The following is a 20260-nucleotide window of genomic DNA, read 5'->3' on the forward strand; positions in this document are numbered from 1 at the left end:
ATGACTGTGCCAGATACAATTTCTGTAGCATGTCCTTTACTTTTGCCTCTAGGTTAATGAGGAACCAGTAATTGAGGTCACACATTTCTTGGAATGGATGCGATTGGAACCCCAGTCAATGGTCTGGCTGCCAGTCCTGCATCGTTTAGTAACTGCTGAAGCTGCAAAACACCAAGCCAAATGTCACGTCTGCAAACAATGCCCAATCAAAGGCTTCAGGTAATTAAATACAACTAATTATCTTTTTAGTTAACTTTTCTTTTCAGTAGTCTATGCAATTAAACAGAAGTATGCTAAATTCTCCTTTCCTTTACCCTGATGCAATAAACCCTTTAAATATGGTGAAGAGAAATTTATGGTGCTCTGATTTATGCCACTGTTCCTTAGCAATGGCTAACACTTTCAGTCTGGGGTAAATTAATGAGCAGAGGTATACGTAACAGTGTTATAATTGATTTGTCCACACAATAGCTTAAGGTTTAGGGTTATTCATATGGTTTTATTATCTTCTCTCATTCAATAAGATAACAGAGGATAGACTACCACTTAAATTTGAAAAGGCAACTAATTTAAGACAAACTTACAATGGGCAAAACAGCATTTCATACAGGGTTTCCTCTCCAGAACGTGAGTTTCTAGAAAATGTCACATTGAAAAATTTGCAGAAAAATCCTTAAAGGGCTACCCACCCAATACCACACCAACCTTTCACACATCAGTGTCAATTGTAACAATTTAAGCAAACCAAATTTTGTACAGAGGTTTGTATGCGTGTATTGGTTTGGTACCAATAAAGCTGGCTTCCAACTAGAGATAATGCTAATGGAACACCAGTTCTTGTTGTTCCACTCCCTGCAGCTATCGATCTTATGTTTCTTTTTGTTCCTTATTATTTGCTCTACTTTTGTACCTTTTCTTAACCTTACATGCATTCATTTACAAAGAATAGCTAGCACAGAAATAGGTCACTGGAGCCAAATGTTCCACATCAGTGTTTAAGCTATATGATAGCCTTCTCCCGTCTCATTCATCCTACCTTATCAATGAAACCATTTGTTCTATGTTGAAGGTCCAAAGGTAGATAAGACACTTGGATTGAATTGCTACACCAGGGTTGTGAAAGAGGCAGGAGAATGGGGTTGAGAGAAAAATAAATCAGCTATGATTGAATGACGGAGCAGACTCGATGAGCTGAATGGTCTAATTCTTCTCCTATGTCTTATGGGCTAATTCAGAATCAATTTTCATTTGTTTCGTACTTCTTGTTTAATTCCTGTTCCTAATTGGCTTTGACTTCTTATCTTTCCTGCTTCAGGTACCGCAGTCTGAAGCAGTTTAACGTTGACATCTGTCAAACATGTTTCTTGACAGGAAGGGCAAGCAAGGGTCACAAACTGCACTATCCCATCATGGAGTACTGTGCTCCTGTAAGTAACATTATATGCCTTCCCTTATACACACACTCACAAAGAATCCTGTTTCTAACTGCACTACCATCAATATCCAGGTGTTATCACCGTCCTTAGTGCTGCATCATGATCAAATCTCAAGTTTTTGTTTCCTAAGTTCTTCTGTTGCACTTGCTCCTAATTTTAAGCAGCTTTTGAATAATGACAAGACTGATATTAATATTCATAAAAGTCTTGGTGATGGAGAACTCTTGACTCAAATCCATCCTCAACTCGAAGCCATCTTAGAAATTTTAGGTTATTGTGCGTCTTCATTATGATCTATTTTTTTTAATATGTACTTTCTCTTTTTCCCTTGATCTCTCTTCACTGTTTGTCCAGGAGGTTATCTAGACATTTTGGTCCAAAACCCTGATTAAATAATAATTTTGGCTTAAGGAAATGCCGTGGGTTCTCCCTCCTCTATTCCTGAATGTCCAGATGTGAAGGTGCCCCAGCACTGCTTGCTAATGTCACAGATGAAACCTGACAATCCGTTATAAAAGGTTCAATCCTATAGACATCCAGAGTGCCAGCCCATGCAACAATTCTCCGTGTTCTTGTCAACTTTAAACTGACAACAATTTTGTTCAATATATATGAGTTCAGGTGAATTGAACTGAGATAATTTCAAGAAAATTTTCAACATTCCCAAATAGAATTAAAAAATAGCACTCATAGATTCAATCCCATTAAAAGAAGGGTGCATTACGCCAGCTGGTACCTAAATCCGTCTTTTTTTCTCCAAGACAACATCAGGAGAGAACGTGCGAGACTTTGCAAAAACGTTGAAAAACAAGTTCCGAACCAAACAGTACTTCAGCAAACACCCGCAGAGAGGTTACCTACCTGTCCAATCATTGATGGAAGGGGACAACATTGACACGTAAGTCAAACTGTAATTTTTTTCCTGAACCTTGAATTAACGCTTTTGGATTATTCATTTCTTGTTCTATTGAAGAATTATTTTCTTTGAAATATTGTGTACAATTACGTCTTTCTACCTTTACAAGTCAATTATATTTAATTTCTCAATTCCCTCTTCCTTAAAAATGCCAACAAATATTTGAGTACAATTCCATGCATATTAGCAATACCCAGACTGGCTCATAAAGGCTTACACTAAGGAATGTTGAGTTTTGATAAAATGGTCTAAAATTCTGCCCATAATTACCAATTTTCTCCCTGCTACACCAGTTATTGGTCAGTGTTCCCTGGCTTAGACTTCACAAAAGAAACCACTACTGACCTGACTGACAAGGCTGTCTCGTCAATTGTCAATCCCACTGAACTAATTTGAGAGCCAACCCCCAGACTGCAGAAAGGAGCAAAGAGCTTGAACTAGCAAGAGAAGGGGGGAGGAGCACCAGAGGGAGGTTCTCCCAGTGGCCACTCTTTTCCCTCTTCACCTTATCTCCTTGCTCACCCATCAGCTCCCTCTAGTTGTCCTCCCCCCTTGTCTTTTTTCCATGGCATTCTGTCCTCTCCTATTAGACTTCACCTTCTCCTGCCCTGTATCTCTTTCATCAACCAACTTTCCAGCTCTTTACCTCATCCCTCCCTTTCAGGCTTCACCAATCACCTTGTGTTTCTCTCTCCCCTCCTCCTACCTTTTACATCTACTCCTCAGCTTTTTTCCAGTCCTGCCGAAGGGTCTCAGCCTGAAACATCGACCGTACTTTTTTCCATAGATGCTGCCTGACCTGCAGAGTTCCTCCAGACTTTTTTGTGTGTTTCTAAGAGTTTGAACAATAGGAGTGTGTCTGACATTCGCAATCATTCATAAGTATCAAGGGTACATAAACTACCAAAACATCTTATGATAAAAACATTAAATGATTGAAGCCTTCCTTGGTCAGAGTTGACCATGGACATTGCATCCTAGCTCTCTTGATATGCAAGCCTGGGCAGTACGATAAGAAGAGAAAGTTGTTGCCCATGTAGCAAGCTCCCCCCTCCCCATGCATCTGATGAACTCAAAGGAACAGCAGAAACTGATACAGTTTGGTACCAGCAGTGTCACAGGAGATGCCAGTCAACATTGAACTCAATGTAGGACTGCCTTAAGGACTCTAGCTCCCGACTTTTCCCTCAGGTTTACTCCTGAGGCCTTTCCAATGAATGAGTATAGCCACGAGGCAGCAGAGGTTTGAGATCAGTTTTCCTTCTTCTAGATGAGCTTCTGACCACGGCTGAGAAACCCTGTCTGCCTGAAGCCACTGGTGACTGGTTTTAAGGTGCCAGTAACCCGCTTTTGCCCCTTCTCCATCCGTAGAAACAGTTCTGCCAGGCTTAATAGCTAAGCCACACGTGAAGGCCAGCAGCTGGACTTGGTTGTCAGAGACTATTTGAGATGCACGCCATTGGGAGCATTTAATAGGTAGTGGGAGCTTATCTCCATTACCACCTCCTGGCTATAACAACCTTAAGGAACCATTAAAATGATTAAAACATTAAAAAGACACTAGAAAGTATCTAAAGACAAACAAAATTAACTCAAGTAAAAATGTAAACGGAAAGTAACTTATCTTTCCATTGAAATGAATGGAGTAATTGGGTTTGCATCAAATTAAATCAGGTGTAGGTTGTGTGGGCTGATTATCTACTGTAGTTACTGGTGGCTTTACAATCCATCACAGAACTCCATGGGGAGACCGGCACTGGAAAGTGAACAGCAAATGCCTAGCAGCCTGATGAATGGATTTCAGACCTTCTACATTTGTGTGCACTTGAAACGGTGAAAAATAGCAGTGACTTTACTGTTAACCTTTATAAAAGATCCCAGGATAGCCCACTTCCCAAATGGGTGCTAATTTGGGGGTTCACAGGTGTCGGGTCTTGAAAGTTATCAGCAGTCCATTCTTTCTGATTTCTATTGGTGACAACATTTGAAGAGGTATGTGAGGATGCTTGTGGAAGAGAAGAATATAGAAATGCTAAAGGACTGTAGAAAACCTTCAGCCTAATCTGTATGACAAGACTCAGTAATGTAGACGTATTCTTTGTTTGTCAAACCTGCCTCAAATCATCAGAGCTTACAGTGAAATGTGTCGTTTTGCGTCAACAACCAAGGCAAGTGCCACCATGTTCCTGACACCAACATAGCATGCCCACAACTTACAAATTTTAACCCATTAGTCTTTGGAATGTGGGAGGAAACCGGAACATCTCAAGTAAACCCACTGGGAGAATATTGTCATTCCTCTCCGCGCCTTGTGGTGCGTCAGGTGGAAACCTTGCTGTTTCTTTTGCATTTGTCTGGTTTTCACAAAGCCGAGTTGCTAGCTCGATGCTCAACCCGGCACGGATGGAAAGCGTGCAAGGGAGCCGGCCGGATTTGAACCTGGGACCACTCACCTTGAAGTCTGGTGCGGATGCCACTGCACCACCAGCCGGCTTATTAGGAGAATGTATAAACTCCTAAAAGAAGCGGAATTGAAGCCAGGTTGCTGGTGCTGTAAGGCATTCTGCTAGCCACTATGCTACCAAACTGCTCCATTATCTAAAGATAGGTGTTATCAACTTCACCTTGAGGAGAGAAAAGCAACTTAACAATTTGCATAAAACTCAGCCTAAATTAATGTTAACAATGTTGGTTTGAAAAGTAAAGAGACCTACACAGGGGTGCACTTTCTGAGGACACAATAACCAGTTTAGCTATCAAAGGACTCACAATGCTAAATCCTCTATGTTATCGAATAAAATATGTTTGCCTTAGGTAGCATCTGTTAGTCTTGCGAGACTATGGATCTGCACCTGGAAAGTCTTCACTCTCCAAGGTGCAGGCCTGGGCAAGGATGTATGGAAGACCAGCAGTTGCCCATGCTGCAAGTCTCCCCTCTCAATGACACCACTGTTGTCCAAGGGAAGGGCATTAGGACCCATACAGCTTGGCACCAGTGTCGTCGCAGAGCAATGTGTGATTAAGTGTCTTGCTCAAGGACACAACATGTTGCCTCAGCTGGGTCTCGAACTCACGACCTTCAAGTCGCTAGTCCAATGCCTTAACCACTTGACCACGTGCCCACACATCAAATCAAATACAGTGCGAGATATTGTGTAGCTTTGCATCTAAAGAATGTTATGGAGCAGCTGATGCTTCTAAAACATCACTTTCAAAAGGTTGATGTTCATGTGTGTGGTTGTGTGTGAGTTCACGTGCATTCGTGCATGTGCATGAGAATACTTGTGTCACTTAGATAGATATGTGTTCTTCTATGTTTCAGGCCTGCCACATCTCCAGTGTTGCCGCATGCAGATACACACTCCAGGATTGAACATTATGCCAGCAGGTAGATTAATAGGAGCAATGACAGAATCCTTCTTTAGTGGAAAATCAACATTTTGTATAACTCTTCTGCTGACAATACTTGGCATAATTTGTTTAGGATATTTCCTTGAAAATATCATCAGCACTTATAGAGATATATTGCATTAACCTATTACTGTGTGTCTTGCTGCATTTCAGTCAATGGTGCCAGGTCCCTAGGACTTGGGTGCTTTTGAATAGCCTACTTTGTGTACTTTCTATTGCACAGTGTATCACTGTAGATCATGCAAAAGAAAGTTGCAGGTAAGCCCAAGTGGTTGGGTGTGCAAAGTGGAATGGGTGGCAGTGAGTCATCCGATCAAGGTATGCAAGGTCATCAAGGCTGGAGGTCCATAGGAGTCATCGGACTGGCTGTAGGGAGTGAGAAGAGCAATCAGCTTGGAACCAAGATGGGTCATTAGATCAGGAGTTGTAAATCTGCTGTCAAAGAAAGGGGTTGGTAGTGGAATTAACTGAGGGACACGTCTGGAGAAAGTGAGAGGTCCATCATTTCTCCAATGAAGTATTTTGATTAAGGGAAGCATTAGTGAGTCAGACTCCTAGGGTTTAATTGATACTTTCTCAGAAGCCCCATTAAATTGTACATGTACCGTACATAGGAAAGAGCATCATTTTAAACTGGCAATTTTGAGAGTCACACTTGTGACAGACACCAATGACAAATACACTCTGAATTAGCAAACTTCATCAGTTCTTCAAATAAATGTAACACCTGTTGTGTGCACTTCAACGTGGATAATGACATATCCATTTAATCATAATCTGTGAAGAGAAATGTCTCATTAAATTTCCAAGTTGATGCAATTCAATCCTGAAAAATGTGTTATTGCAAACATCAGGTATAATGCACTGGGCATTAAGGTTTACCTAAATCATTCTGACATCCATTAATTTTGATATTTTGACAGCCAACTAAGTTTTACAGATGTCAAAGACTTTGTTCAGCTGTTTTGTGATTGTTGCTTATTCTACTGATATTCTTGTGATATCATTTATGCCATGAAGAGCTTTATGTGTCCCTTATTGTAGACCAGAGGTAAACACTGACAACTCACTATCGACCCCACATTTTATGCAATCTTTTTATTTTAAGAAGGGATTTAAAGTGCCTTTAGTGTGTCCTGTTTTGTCAGCAGTATATCAATCCAGAAATGCAATTGAAAGATCTGAATCAATTAAGTGCACCTTTCTGGGATTTTTGAAGCTGTCGATATGTGCTTCTAATGCACAAGTCATTCGTTAAAATAATGTTTTCTTTGCTTCTTTGTAGGCTTGCAGAAATGGAAAGTAAAAACTGTTCTTTCTTCAGTGGCAGCCTCTCGCCTGATGAAAGTGTGTAAGTATTTTAATATGATTTTTAAATCTTGTACACAGAATGCAACCAATAAAATAACTGCTCCAGTAAAAGAAAATTGCAATTATCTATTTCATATAACTTCTTGAAATCATTCTTGCTATTGCAATAAAAATCAAACATAACATTAATAACAATTCAAATGAATTGAATTGACTTTATTTCTTATATCCTTCACATACATGAGGAGTAAAAATCTTTACATTACGTCTCCATCTAAATGTGCAATGTGCAATCATAGTAATTTATAATAACTTATAATAAATAGAACACTCAAGTCAGCATGAGTTCATTGGTGGAAGAAGCTGTCCCGGAGCCTGTTGGACCTGGCTTTTATGCTGCGGTACCTCTTCCCGGATGGTAGCAGCTGGAATAGATTGTGGTTGGGATGGCCTGGGTCTCCAATGATCCTACAGGCCCTTTTTATACACCTGTCCTTGTAACTGTCCTGAATCATGGGAAGTTCACAACTACAGATGCGCTGGGCTGTCTGCACCACTCTCTGCAGAGTCCTGCGATTAAGGGAGGTACAGTTCCCATATCAGACAGTAATGCAGCCAGTCAGGATGCTCCCAATTGTGCCCCTGTAGAAAGTTCTTAGAATTTGGGGGCTCATACCAAACTTCCTCAACCGTCTGAGGTGAAAGAGGCGCTGTTGTGCCTTTTTCACCACACAGCTGGTGTGTACAGACTGTGTGATGTCCTCAGTGATGTGGATGCTGAGGAACTTGAAGCTGTTTACCCTATCAACCCCAGATCCATTGATGTCAATAGGGATTAACCCGTCTTCATTCCTCCTGTAGTCCACAACCAGTTCCCTCGTTTTTGCGACATTGAGGAAGAGGTTGTTTTCTTGACACCACCGTGTCAGAGAGATGACTTCTTCCCTATAGGCCACCTCGTTATTGTTTGAGATTAGGCCAATCAATGTAGTGCATCGGCAAATATAATTAGCAGATTGGAACTGTGGGTGGCGATACAGTCATGGGTATACAGGGAGTAAAGGAGGGGACTCAGTATGCAGCCCTGAGGGGCTCCTGTATTGAGAGTCAGAGGGTGGGAGGTGAGGGAGCCCACTCTTACAAACTGCAAGCGATCTGACAGGAAGTCCAGGATCCAGCTGCACAAGGCAGAGTCTAGGCTGAAAAAAATGAAAAAGCCTTATATTTATATAGCTCTTTACATAGCTCCAGAATGCTCCAATATATCTACAATTAAAATTCTTTTGGAAATGGTATTCCTGCATTGTTGAAAGAACAGCAGTCAATTTGTATACAGGGAGGTCCCACAAAATTCAATGTTAAAACAACAAGATCATCTTCTTGAATAAGGTTGGGTGAGGCGGAACAGAACATACAAAATATTACTCCTTGTACAGAGTGAAATACTCATAAAACCTATCTGTGAGTTCAAAAACTCCAACTGCAGATTTGAGACTTTATTGGATAATAAAAGTGCAAGTGTCAAATGATAACAATATATTCCAGTTTCCACGTGCACAGCCACCTGAGAAAAATATCATGTGAACAATAAATGCAGGGCTGCCGGTACATGTTCTGCTGCACACTGAGACGTTTTTCTGATCGACTGATTTATGATATAACTACAGTTACTTGGCTATCTAGGTGCATGAAACCCCACAGAGGAATAAAATTGCAACTTGACTAACTGCAGCCGAATGTTTGGGTTACAGCAGTGCAGTAAGGCCTGCTAATGTTCAATTCCGTTTTCCATTTCTACATTAGTAACACAGCAGCTAATACAGACAGAATTCCTTTCTTGAGAATTATTGGAACCCGAAATGTTTGTAAATTGAAAATTAACAAAAACTGGGTGGAAGAGGATCATAGAAGCAGCTATGACCAGAGGGGAAGCAGGCACTTGAGTGGGGGCTGGCAGCCTGCCTCACTGACTCTGTGACTGAGCAAATGAATCTGCTCAGTACACCCAGCTCTGTTCAGCTTGACCAATACTCAATTCTTGCAGCCCATTCCCATTCAGAAGATGCCTGCAGTACCACAGCGACCAGCAACTCCAACCCCATCGATTCTACCAGTCTCGTTTACTTGTTCGTAAGAATAGGGTCTCCTTTACTTGTCCATATGTTGGGCATTTGTAAGCTGAGGAGCATCTCCTCCCCGTCATTCACCATTTGTTCAATATGTGCACAAAGAATACTTGTAGCAAAGCTTCACCTATTAGTTTGTGACCTTTTCACATGATGTCCTCTCTTGTGAATCTAACACCAGCAAAGGTCAAATGCAGAGATACCTGCCAGTTACTGTGCATCCAGTAATGAAAAATATCTGCCTTGTTCCTTTGTATTCTAGTACAATTCCTCTGAGTCTTTCTGTCCTGACATAAAACATAGGGTCAAATTCAGGACAAATCAATACTTGTTTGTTGTCTCTGTCACACATTGTTACACAGCCTTCAGAGAAAAGCAACATGATGTACATTGTGAAGAAAATTCAAATGCCATTATACCTATGTAAATAGATGTATCCAAACTAATCCTGAATTGATTTATTAGGGCATTATTTTTGATTGCTTTAAATAGAAATAAACGTGACATGCAAATAGTTCCCTATAGGGATAAAGGCAGCTGTGATTGAAAGATTTATGGAATGCTCTTTATGTAACGACAGAGATGATGAGCAGTTGGTGGTTCAGTATTTCAGCCCTGAGACAGATCAAGATTCTCCTCAAAATCCAGCTCACAGTCCAAACCAGCTCTTGGGTGCTCTGGACACGGAAGAGAAGACAGAACTTGAGGCCATTATTGGACACCTTGAAAACGAGAATAGGTACGACTAATTGCTGCCTTCCTGTTGATGATGATGTGTAGACCTAGATGGTCAAATACAGCATGGGGAAGCCTTGTCCAGTTCAGTCATAAAATAAAATCAAACAATTCTGGAAATAGCAGGTTAGGCTACATCTGTGGAAAGAGGAACTTAATCATTCAAATCAATAAGGTCATCACCCTGAAACATTATTTCAGAAGGTCATCTATCTGCTTCACTCTTCATAGATGTCGCCTGACTGAAGACGATTTCCTCTTTTCTTCTTTTAACCTCTGATATGTGTGCTTCTTGTTTTTTTATACAATGTATTCAAAAATATGAACTATCCCGTAGACTTGTAAATGTAGCCTAAAATGCAAGCTATGCTATTAAAGAAAACTCCACAAAAGGGCTGGGAAATGGAGTAGATTTACCTTTGGGTCGTTGATCTCAGTCCGAGAGAAACCGATCAGATAAAAGGATAATGTTTCTTTTCAGCTACAGCTGAGTCAACTATTTTCCAAGTACAGTCAGTTCCATACCACAAAGATAACCATAAATGAGTATTCTCTATTAAAAATAAGCAACCTCACTCGTAGCTTGATGGCACAGTGAATGAGGAGATTTATCTCATACAGCAGAGTTGTCAGTATGTAATGGAACAGAATAAGGAGCCATTATCTAAACTGGCAGTCGTTGTTGCTGACACAATGAGAAAGCGTCCTCATAGTAGGTTCCTGGTATAGATTCATCTTAAATTCTGGAGTGCAATATTTCATCCACTTAGAACCATAGGTACACACAAGTTATGTATGTGGCAATATCCTGCCCCATGAAGTGGTTCCATCAGTGTAAGAAAGAATACTGTGTGGAATTTTCAAACCCAGCCCCGCAACAACTACTGCATTTAAGGAGAGAGGGAAGGTCAGACCCCTGTGTGTTGTAACAGTCACTACCTACATCAAATATTAAAGAAGAATCGCATCCAATGTAAAGATTGAGTTAATTCAATAAAAATTCTCCCAAGAATTTTGCAGGAAGAATATAGGCGACTGAAATGGAAGCACGAAGAAGCAGCGTTGTCCTCCTCTGTACAGGACAGGTCACCCAGCTCCCCTCTGAGCTCTCAGGACACCGAGCTTCTTGCTGAAGCACGGTTGCTCCGACAGCATAAATCCCGACTGGAGACCAGGATGCAGATCTTGGAAGATCACAATAAACAACTGGAATCTCAACTCGGGAGACTCCGGGAGCTGTTACTACAGGTAAGAGAAGCCAGACAGGTAGGAAATCGCAAGTGCAAAACTTACCAGTGCAACTGTACAGTAAGATCCTTCCCACAAATGGGCAATTATTTTATTGGGATGGGATATAATAAGTAACTCATAGATACTGTAGCATCTTTCACTTTTTTGCAGACTGATAATGAATATTCTGTTTGCATCTTTGCAGTCTTGTTTTCTCTTCAACGAAGAGCAGCTTGGCACTTTGGACACTAAAGGTCAAAATGATACAAATCATTTTGACCAACCGTGCATATATAAAATCCAAATTGCAAACTCTATCAAAGAGCATCTTTTTTTATCACTAACCAAAAGTAATAATAAGGTATTTGATCTTATCCTTGTTTCCCTAGAATTGAAGATCTATAAAAAAAAAAGATAGATTTAGGAACATAGAAACATAGAAAACCTACAGTAAAATTCAGGCCCTTCGGCCCACAAAGCTGTACCGAACATGTCCCTACCTTAGAACTACCCAGGCTTTATCCATAGCCCTCTATTCTTCTAAGCTCCATCTAGCCATCCAGGAGTCTCTTAAAAGACCCTATCGTTTCCGCCTCCACCACCGTCACCGGCAGCCCATTCCATGCACTCACCACTCTCTGCTTAAAAAACTTACCACGACATCTCCTCTGTACCTACTACAAAAAAGCACCTTACAACTATGACCTCTCATGTCAGCCATTTCAGCTCTGGGGAAAAGCCTCTGACTATCCACATGATCAATGCCTCTCATTATCTTGTACATCTCTATCAGGTCACCTCTCATCCTCCATCACTCCAAGGAGAAAAGGCCGAGTTCACTCAACCTGTTCTCATAAGGTATGCTCCCCAATCAAGGCAACATCCTTGTAAATCTCCTCTGCACCCTTTCTATGGTTTCCACGTCCTTCCTGGAGTGAGGCGACCAGAACTGAGCACTGTACTCCAAGTGGGGTCTATATAGCTGCAACATTACCTCTCAGCTCTTAAACTCAATCCCACGATTGATGAAGCCCAAAGCACTGTATGCCTTCTTAACCACGGAGTCAACCTGCATAGCAGCTTTGAGTGTCCTATGGACTCGGACCCGAAGATCCCTCTGATCCTCCACTCTGCCAAGAGTCTTACCATTAATGCTATATTCTGCCAACATATTTGATTGTGATTATAAAACAATTTTAATAGGGGAATTATTTTGTTACCTTTCGACGACTTAAAAATAAAATTTGGGTCACCCTAATGCTCTTTGCGGAAGTGCCATAAATATTGAATTTTGAGAAATATTATTAGTTCTCGCTATATATCAGGAGCCCTATAGATCGAATGCAAAACTTAGACTCCTTGCTGTGCTCTCTGCAGACAGATCTTAGAAAGTTATAAAACAACTGACATTCTTCCAGCTATATTGGACCATTGCCATTAAATGAATGGATGGTGCTGTGATGGGGTGATGGATGACTGCTCCCAGCAAGTCAGATGGACCTGGATGGACTGGTGAAAAACAATGCCTTCCAGGGGCATGTTCTTTTGCAAAGGATTAGTAGAAACCTCCAAATGTTATAGGCAGATACTTCCAGCAGAGCATTTACAGGGAGATCCCTGTAAAAAGTAATTTCACATGAACAAGTACCCATCCCTGCAATGCTTGCTTCTGTGGGGTGAAATGAAACGAGACCAAGTCTTCTCTGCTTGAGAATGAAGGTTCAGTGACCTCTCTAATGTAGTGAGCAGCAGCAACCTGTGAAGTGTGTCAGAGATCTGCAGCTTGCAATGATCCTAAGGCTAGAAAAATGAGAATGAAATCTACACACAAAGCCCTTCAGGCATATATGTATGAGGCTGCATTCGTCTCCAGAGGTCAGAATAACAAAAAATGCAGTTCGGCCATTGACCTCTTAGATAATATGCTTTCAGGGGATACTGGAATATTCTGTGACAAAATAAGGATCTTTTTCAGACAAATAAGGTTGAAAATTTTGCTGTACTTTTCTTGTTGCTCCCCTGGTTCTTCTATTAGTAGAACTTCTACATTGGGGAGAAAGCCACTGAAAATCATGCTAACGTCAGAAGCTGAAGAGGTGCTGAGGCACCCAGAAATGGTTGCATTTTTCCCCAAGTTTAGACATATTTTTAACTGTAAAACTCTGTTTGCTTTGAAATGAAGCAAAGAGGTTTCTAAGGCTTAAGTGTCTTTCTCAGAATGAATTAGACTATTATAAAGTCAACTACTTTTGAAGTGTTGTCATTCTTGTAACTGGGACAAAGCAGCGACCAGTTCAGAGATAGAATGCACCTAGTAATTGCAGCAAAATGAATTGGCCCTTCAAGATGCCAATTAAGAAAACAGGATAACCCCTGCTCTTCACCAAAATAGAGTCTGGAATCTTCAACATCCACTTGACAGGGTAATGAAGGCCTGTTCTTAGCACGTCTCCTGATACGCAGCACCTGCTGAGGTGCAGCACCACACAGTATTGCAATGAAGAATCAGCTCACAGTGTCTCCGCAGAGGCATTTGAATGCATTCTCAGCACGCCTGAGCAGCCTCTAAAAGCTTCTCTCATTAAAGCTCTGCAGCAAAAGTGAAGATCTGTGAAGTTGTCTCAGAAGCGTTCAAAATTAATTTTAAAATTAAATTTAGCACTAAAACACAGAATATTGATTAGCTGAGCACTGACAGGAGCGGAGCCAATCCTGGAGTTCTGCAAAACTCTCTGTTAAAATGACATAGAAAGTATAAATCTACTACTTCCCCAACAATGAGCAGGAAATAGTTTGACGAATTTTTAATCTAATCGATTTTGATGGCTTTGATTGTGTGAATGTAAGTGAATGACATTTGCAGAAGTCTGAAAATAACCTTTGGTTTTTCTTCTCTGGGTTGTAAGTTAGATGAGAGTGATCAGTGGTGATACTGGCATGGGTCACACTGACTCCCGCATCTTACATCAATCCCACCTTGCCTGACTCTTCATCAGGTCCTGCTGGAGCGACCTGGAGTAGGATCAAGAAATTACTCTGGAGAACCACAAAATCCATGACAGAATTAAAACCCACTTCTAACCAAAAATTACTTTTGAATGAAAAAGGAATTCAAATAGGGAGATACGGTAACTTGTATTCAGCATACTTCATAACTCCATTGAGAGACTTTGTAATTAATAGTTCAGCACAAAGTTTCACAAGACAGCAACATTAATCAGAATTTCAAGACCAGTGATCAGCATGATTTAACTTTTCACCAGGGACTCTGAATCATAAAATTTACCCACTGTTTAATAGATATATTAATGACATAGAGTGGAGGAAAATCAATACCGCAACAACCTTAGTTTATAATGCAGTAGCCGGCCATCTAGTTTGCACACCATCAATCCTCACTGAGGTAACTAATTAGAATATCAACATTAGGCAAACAAGTATTGGAAAACAGCCCCATGCATCACTGGTGACTTTGCTGATCAATATATTGAGTGCCAGAGTCTACACTGCTTCATTAATCATATAAATAATTTATATTTTCAGATTGTAAGCATAAGCCCCTTATGACTCTCTCATTGTGTTTTACTCCATCAGAGCCTTTCTGCGCTATATACCATCTATGTATAGGAGATAACTCCGGTTTTTAGTTCTCCTTGCTGTTGAAGCTTCTGTGCAATCCATGAGTTCACAAATGTAATGTAGTGTGTGTGAATCTTTGTAAGTGTCTATATGAATCCTGGATTTCTGGATTCAATGTGCTGCTCTCAAATTATACGTCTTCTCTCCCTTGACTATGCATTATTTAAAGCACAAAGCTATTGAGTATTACGTTCCAAGGCTGCCTTCTGCTATAAACGTTCAAAAAACAAATTAGTTCTGGAAGATCAATGCAGTGACAATTAGACTAATAGGCACAAGGTACATCTTCATTAGAGTGACATTTAAAAGGGTTCCACTTGAAATTTTAACCGTGTAATTCATAAAATACATGTGTTTGCCTACTTCCCCCCCCCTTCCAATCCACCCTACTGTAATTATACAGACTGTCTCCCCATATGGCCCATATCTCTTATATCAGGACAACATTTATTATTATCAAAATCCAGCCATAATTCCGATTTCAGAAGAATGAATAGGGTCAGTGTGAGGTAAAGCAACATTGTTCTACTCTGAACCATGTCAACCGACCCCAGGTTAGGTGCACTGACTTGTGGTCGCAGAGAAGATGAAGATTCATTTGTCAATGACGGCCCCTCAGAATAAGGTCATTGAATCAAAATCCAGTTTGTTGAAGTAGAGTATAAACAAAGAAATCTGGAGTAGTGTAATACACTGGGAAATCTTGTCATTTTTAGCCCCTTAACTCTACCGAGGCTCAGCTAAATCATTCTTAGTTAGATGTAAGATCAAGAAGAAATTGTAAATAGTCTTAAAATTGGATTTCTATGTTACAAGGTACCTGAAGTTACAAGGCCTTGAGCCACCAAGGAATAGCAAATAAAACAAAATCGTGTTTGTTTAGTGTCATACTTAATGCTAAATGAGATTATCAGCCTGCCATGCTGTGACAATTTTTCAGTGGATATTTTGGAATGTTTTCTGTAATCAGAAAATCACTGATTACTTCCTCAGAGGTCGATGTCTGATAGTATTTCAATATTCTTGTTATCTTACACTTATTAAATAAGGACATCTATACTATTGTGTAATTTTAACTGAACATGAAATTCCTTACAATATTCCCTAAACAAATTTCCTACAAAAACATCTGCATTTGACATTCAGACAAAAATAATTCCTCGTGTTCTTAGAAAATATTCACAAGATAAATGTTGTTGTGTTACTGGCAAGTAGGCATTTCGAACACACAAAGAACTATACGTACAAACATGCACATGTAGACTCGTGTGTGCGTATATGATATTTAATTCACATTACTCTCATTGCTGTCTTGAACTGTCTTCTTTTGTTACATCAAACAATGCTGTTCTCTTTTTTTAATCACTGAATTCAGGTTATGTTGAATTCAATACTTTTAGCATATTCCTTATTCCTCAAGAGCATTTCAAAACCACAGAATATCAGATCTCCTGTGACTCTTACTTTTTTCTAAGCATTAACTCTTCCTTTACCTCATCTTTTTTTCCTGACCTTTTCAGCATTGCTGCATTCGTCTGTACGGGTTCTTAATAACTTTTCATCAAAATGTGAGGTTAAACCAAATAAATGACCCACCTGATCTTGCTACAATCTCCAACATACATGATGCGAGAGCGGTCATGTCTTCTGCTAATTTTGGCTCACTTTTATTGCCCACCGCAGCTTATCAGCTATTCTATCTGTCCATTAAAATCTGGAATCATGGAAGGATAATCCTAAACACAGCGCCATATACAATGCATCAGAGTTCCATCAATAAATGTAAATTTCAATAGGTATTACATAAACATGGGGCTTCCAATCCTGGAATGCACAATCTTTTGGCAGGGCAAGGGTTAAGGAGACTTTAACAATATTGAGAACGTTCAGTTGGTAAATTCACAAAAGAAGCAAAAATAAATGAAAAAGTACCTGGCATTCTAGCCAGATTTCTTGGAAACTCAGGACAACCCCAACTCCTTAAAAGGATGATCCTTTGACATAATCATAATAGTATCTAATAAGTCAGCCTCCAATATGTAAGGAAAATTTCATAAATATTTTTGTAAAAAATATCTAACTTGAAGGTATTGCAGAAAGTGTGAGTATGAAAGAGAATATTTATCAATTAATTGTTCAAAAGACATCAATCTATCTTCTTTAAATAAATCCAAAAAAGAATTAATACCTTTATTTTTCCAAAGTAAAAAAATTGGATCACTCAAGGAAGGCTTAAAAAAGTAATTTCAGTAAATTAAACTACAAAGTTTGAATTTTTTAAGATTAAAAAAATTGCGGAACTGGAGCCAAATTTGTAAAGAATACTTAATCACAAGATATAGGTTTAAATTAACAACTTTACCTAATTGCATAGGTAAAGGAACTCCCAATAACGAGGTTAAATAAAACTGCTTTACAACTTTCAGTTCCAGGTCTACCCAAATTGGCCGATCACTCTTATCAACCCAGTACAACCAAAAAGACATATATCGCACATTAACAGCCCAATAATACATTCTAAAATCAGGCAAAGCAAGACCTCCATCCTTTTTCAATTTTTGTAAATGACACTTACTAATTCTTGGTCTTTTATTATTCCAAATAAAAGATAAAATAATAGAATCAATCCGATCAAAAAACTTCCTAGTCAAAAAAACAGGAATATTCTGAAATAAATATAAAAATTTCGGTAGAATCATCATTTTAACTATATGAATACGACCAACAAGTGAAAATGTAAGTGGACTCCATCTACTAAATAAATACTTCATAGAGTCTACTAAGGGAACAAAATTAGCTTTATAAAGATCCTTATATTTTTTAGTAATTATAATACCTAAATATCTAAAAGAGTCTGAAACTTTAAAAGGAGTATTATCATATATAGAGACAGAATCATTTAAAGGAAACAATTCACTTTTACTAAAATTTATTTTATATCCCGAAAAAAACCTCCAAATTCATTAAATAATTTTAGAAATGGATTCGTCAGGGTTAGATATCCTTTGACATAATCAGGGATTTACATGAAAGTGCGTATTCTATCAAATGTGCACAATTGGGCTTTTATTCAAATAGGTCAGGATCCACTGTTCTAAAGCATTAGAACTAAATTATAACATTCTTTCATCATATTAGTACAAGTTTGGATCATCCTCATATCTAACAGTAACATACCTTTTCAACTATAATCTGAAAATAGAAGGCTGAACAGAAGTGTGTTGAAATGCAAAGGTGAGATTGGATATTGCAGTAGAGTATTTAGAGGAAGCTTACAATCTTTGCTGATGTTCAAGGATTTGCAAGTTAATTTATATATGGAGAGTCATAGAAAACTACAGCCCTTTGGCCCATCTAGTCCATGCCGAACCATGTAAGCTGCCTAGTTCCATCGACCGACACCTGGACATTGCCCTCCATTCCCCTGGGATCCTCACACCAATCCAATCTTCTCTTATACATTGAAATCGAAATCGCATCCACCACTTGCACAAGCAGCACGTTCCAAACTCTCACCATCCTATGAGTGAAGAAGTTTCCCCTCATGATTCCCTTAAGCATTTCAGCTTTACCCCTTAACCGATGATCTCTTGTTGTAGTCTCACCCAACCTCAGTGGAAAAAGTTTGTTTGGAATTACCCCATCTATACTCCATATAATTTTGTACACCTCCATAAAATCTCCCAAGCTTCTACATTCTGGGAAATAAAGTTCAAACCTATTCAATCTTTCCGTATAACTCAGGTCCTCTAGTCCAGGCAACATCCTTGAAAATTTTCTCTAAACTCTTTCAATCTTATTTATATCTTTCCTGTAAGTAGGTGACCAAAACTGCACACAATACTCCAAATTAGGCCTCGCCATCATCTTATACAACTTCAAAATAACATCCCTACTCCTGTACTTAATACTTTAATCTATGAAAGCCAATGTGCCAAAAGCTTTCTTTACGACCCTATCTACCTGTGACACCACTTTCAATGATTTTTGGACTTGTATTCCCTGATCCCTATGTTCTACCACCCTTCTTAGTGCCTGACCATTCACTGTGTAAGACCCGCTCTGGTTGGCCCTCCCAAAGTACAACACCTCACACTTGTCTGCATTAAATTCCATCTGCCATTTTTCAGCCCATTTTTCCAGCTGGTCCAGATCCCACTGCAAGCTCTGATAGTCTTCCTCACTGTCCACTACACCCCCAGTCTTGGTGTCATTGAAAATTTGCTGATCTAGTTTACCACATTATCATCCTAATTGTTGATATAGATGACAAACAACAAAAGACCCAGCACCAATCCCTACGGCACTTTACTAGTCATAGTCCTCCAGTCAGTGAGGCAACCATCTACTATCACTCTCTGGCTTCTCCCACAAAGCTAATGTCTTACCCAACTTACTACCTCATCTTCAATGCCAAACGACTGAACCTTCTTGACCAACCTCCCACGTGGGATCATTCGAAGGGTCAAATGGTCTACTTCTGCACCTATTGTCTATTGTCAAATGCCTTGCTGAAGTCCATGTAGATAACATTCACTGCCTTGCCTTCATCAACTTTCCTGGTAACATCCTCAAAAAGAATCTGTAAGATTGATTAGACATAACAACCATGCACAAAACCATGCTGATTGTCCCTAATCAGCCCCTGTCAATCCAAATACTCATATATCCAGTCCTTTAACATACCTTCCAATAACTTTCCCACTACTCACCAACCTATAAATTCATAGTTTATTCTTAGAGGTTTTCTCAAACAGCGGAACAACATTAGTATCCTCAATCCTCCGGTACGTCACCTGCTGCTAAGGATGATTTAAACATCTCAGCTAGGGCCCCAGCATTTTCTACATTTGTCTCCCACAGGGTTCAAGAGAACTCCTTGTCCGGCTCTGGGAATTTGTCCACCCTGAGTTGCATCAAGACAGCAAACACCTCCTCCTCTGTAATCAGTATAGGGTCCAGGAACGTGCTGCTGTTTTGCCTCGGTTCCATAGACTCAGTGTCCATCTCCCAAATAAATGCAAATGTAAAAAATCCATTTACGATCTCCACCATTTGTTTTGGCTGCATGCATAGGTTACTATTCTGACCTTCCAGAGGACCAATTGTGATCCTTTTGGTCTTAACATATCTGTAGAAGCCCTTAGGATTTTCTTTCATTTTGTCTACAAATGCAACCCCATGCCTTCTCTTAGCCCTCCTGATTTATTTCTTAAGTATTCTCTTGCATTTCTTATACTCCTCAAGTACCTCCCTCTATTTGCTCTGCCCCTCCCTTTTTTCTTAGCCAGGGCCTCAAGATCTCTTGAAAGCCAAGGACACCTGAACCTGTTATCCTTGCCTTTTATTCTGACAGACACAGATTAGCTTCGTACTCACAAAATTTCACTTTTATAGGCTTCCCACATCTTTGCCAGAAAACAGTCTATCCCTGTCCACACTTACCAGATCGTTTC

At 39.7% G+C, this 20260-nt stretch overlaps 1 protein-coding gene across 1 annotated transcript in view; it reads left to right on the top strand.

Moving 5' to 3' along the window:
• Window positions 1-20260, top strand: part of drp2 (dystrophin related protein 2) — a 90266-nt gene that overhangs the window by 52958 nt on the left and 17048 nt on the right. The window contains exons 13-19 of the mRNA XM_063061366.1: window positions 53-219; window positions 1316-1427; window positions 2198-2334; window positions 5675-5740; window positions 7049-7114; window positions 9781-9939; window positions 10946-11183. Coding sequence (XP_062917436.1) covers window positions 53-219; window positions 1316-1427; window positions 2198-2334; window positions 5675-5740; window positions 7049-7114; window positions 9781-9939; window positions 10946-11183 — 945 coding nt within the window. The remainder of the gene's footprint in view (window positions 1-52; window positions 220-1315; window positions 1428-2197; window positions 2335-5674; window positions 5741-7048; window positions 7115-9780; window positions 9940-10945; window positions 11184-20260) is intronic.

This window comes from Mobula hypostoma, chromosome 10 (genome assembly GCF_963921235.1).
Source record: "Mobula hypostoma chromosome 10, sMobHyp1.1, whole genome shotgun sequence".
In the NCBI taxonomy this organism is placed as follows: Eukaryota; Metazoa; Chordata; class Chondrichthyes; order Myliobatiformes; family Myliobatidae; genus Mobula; species Mobula hypostoma.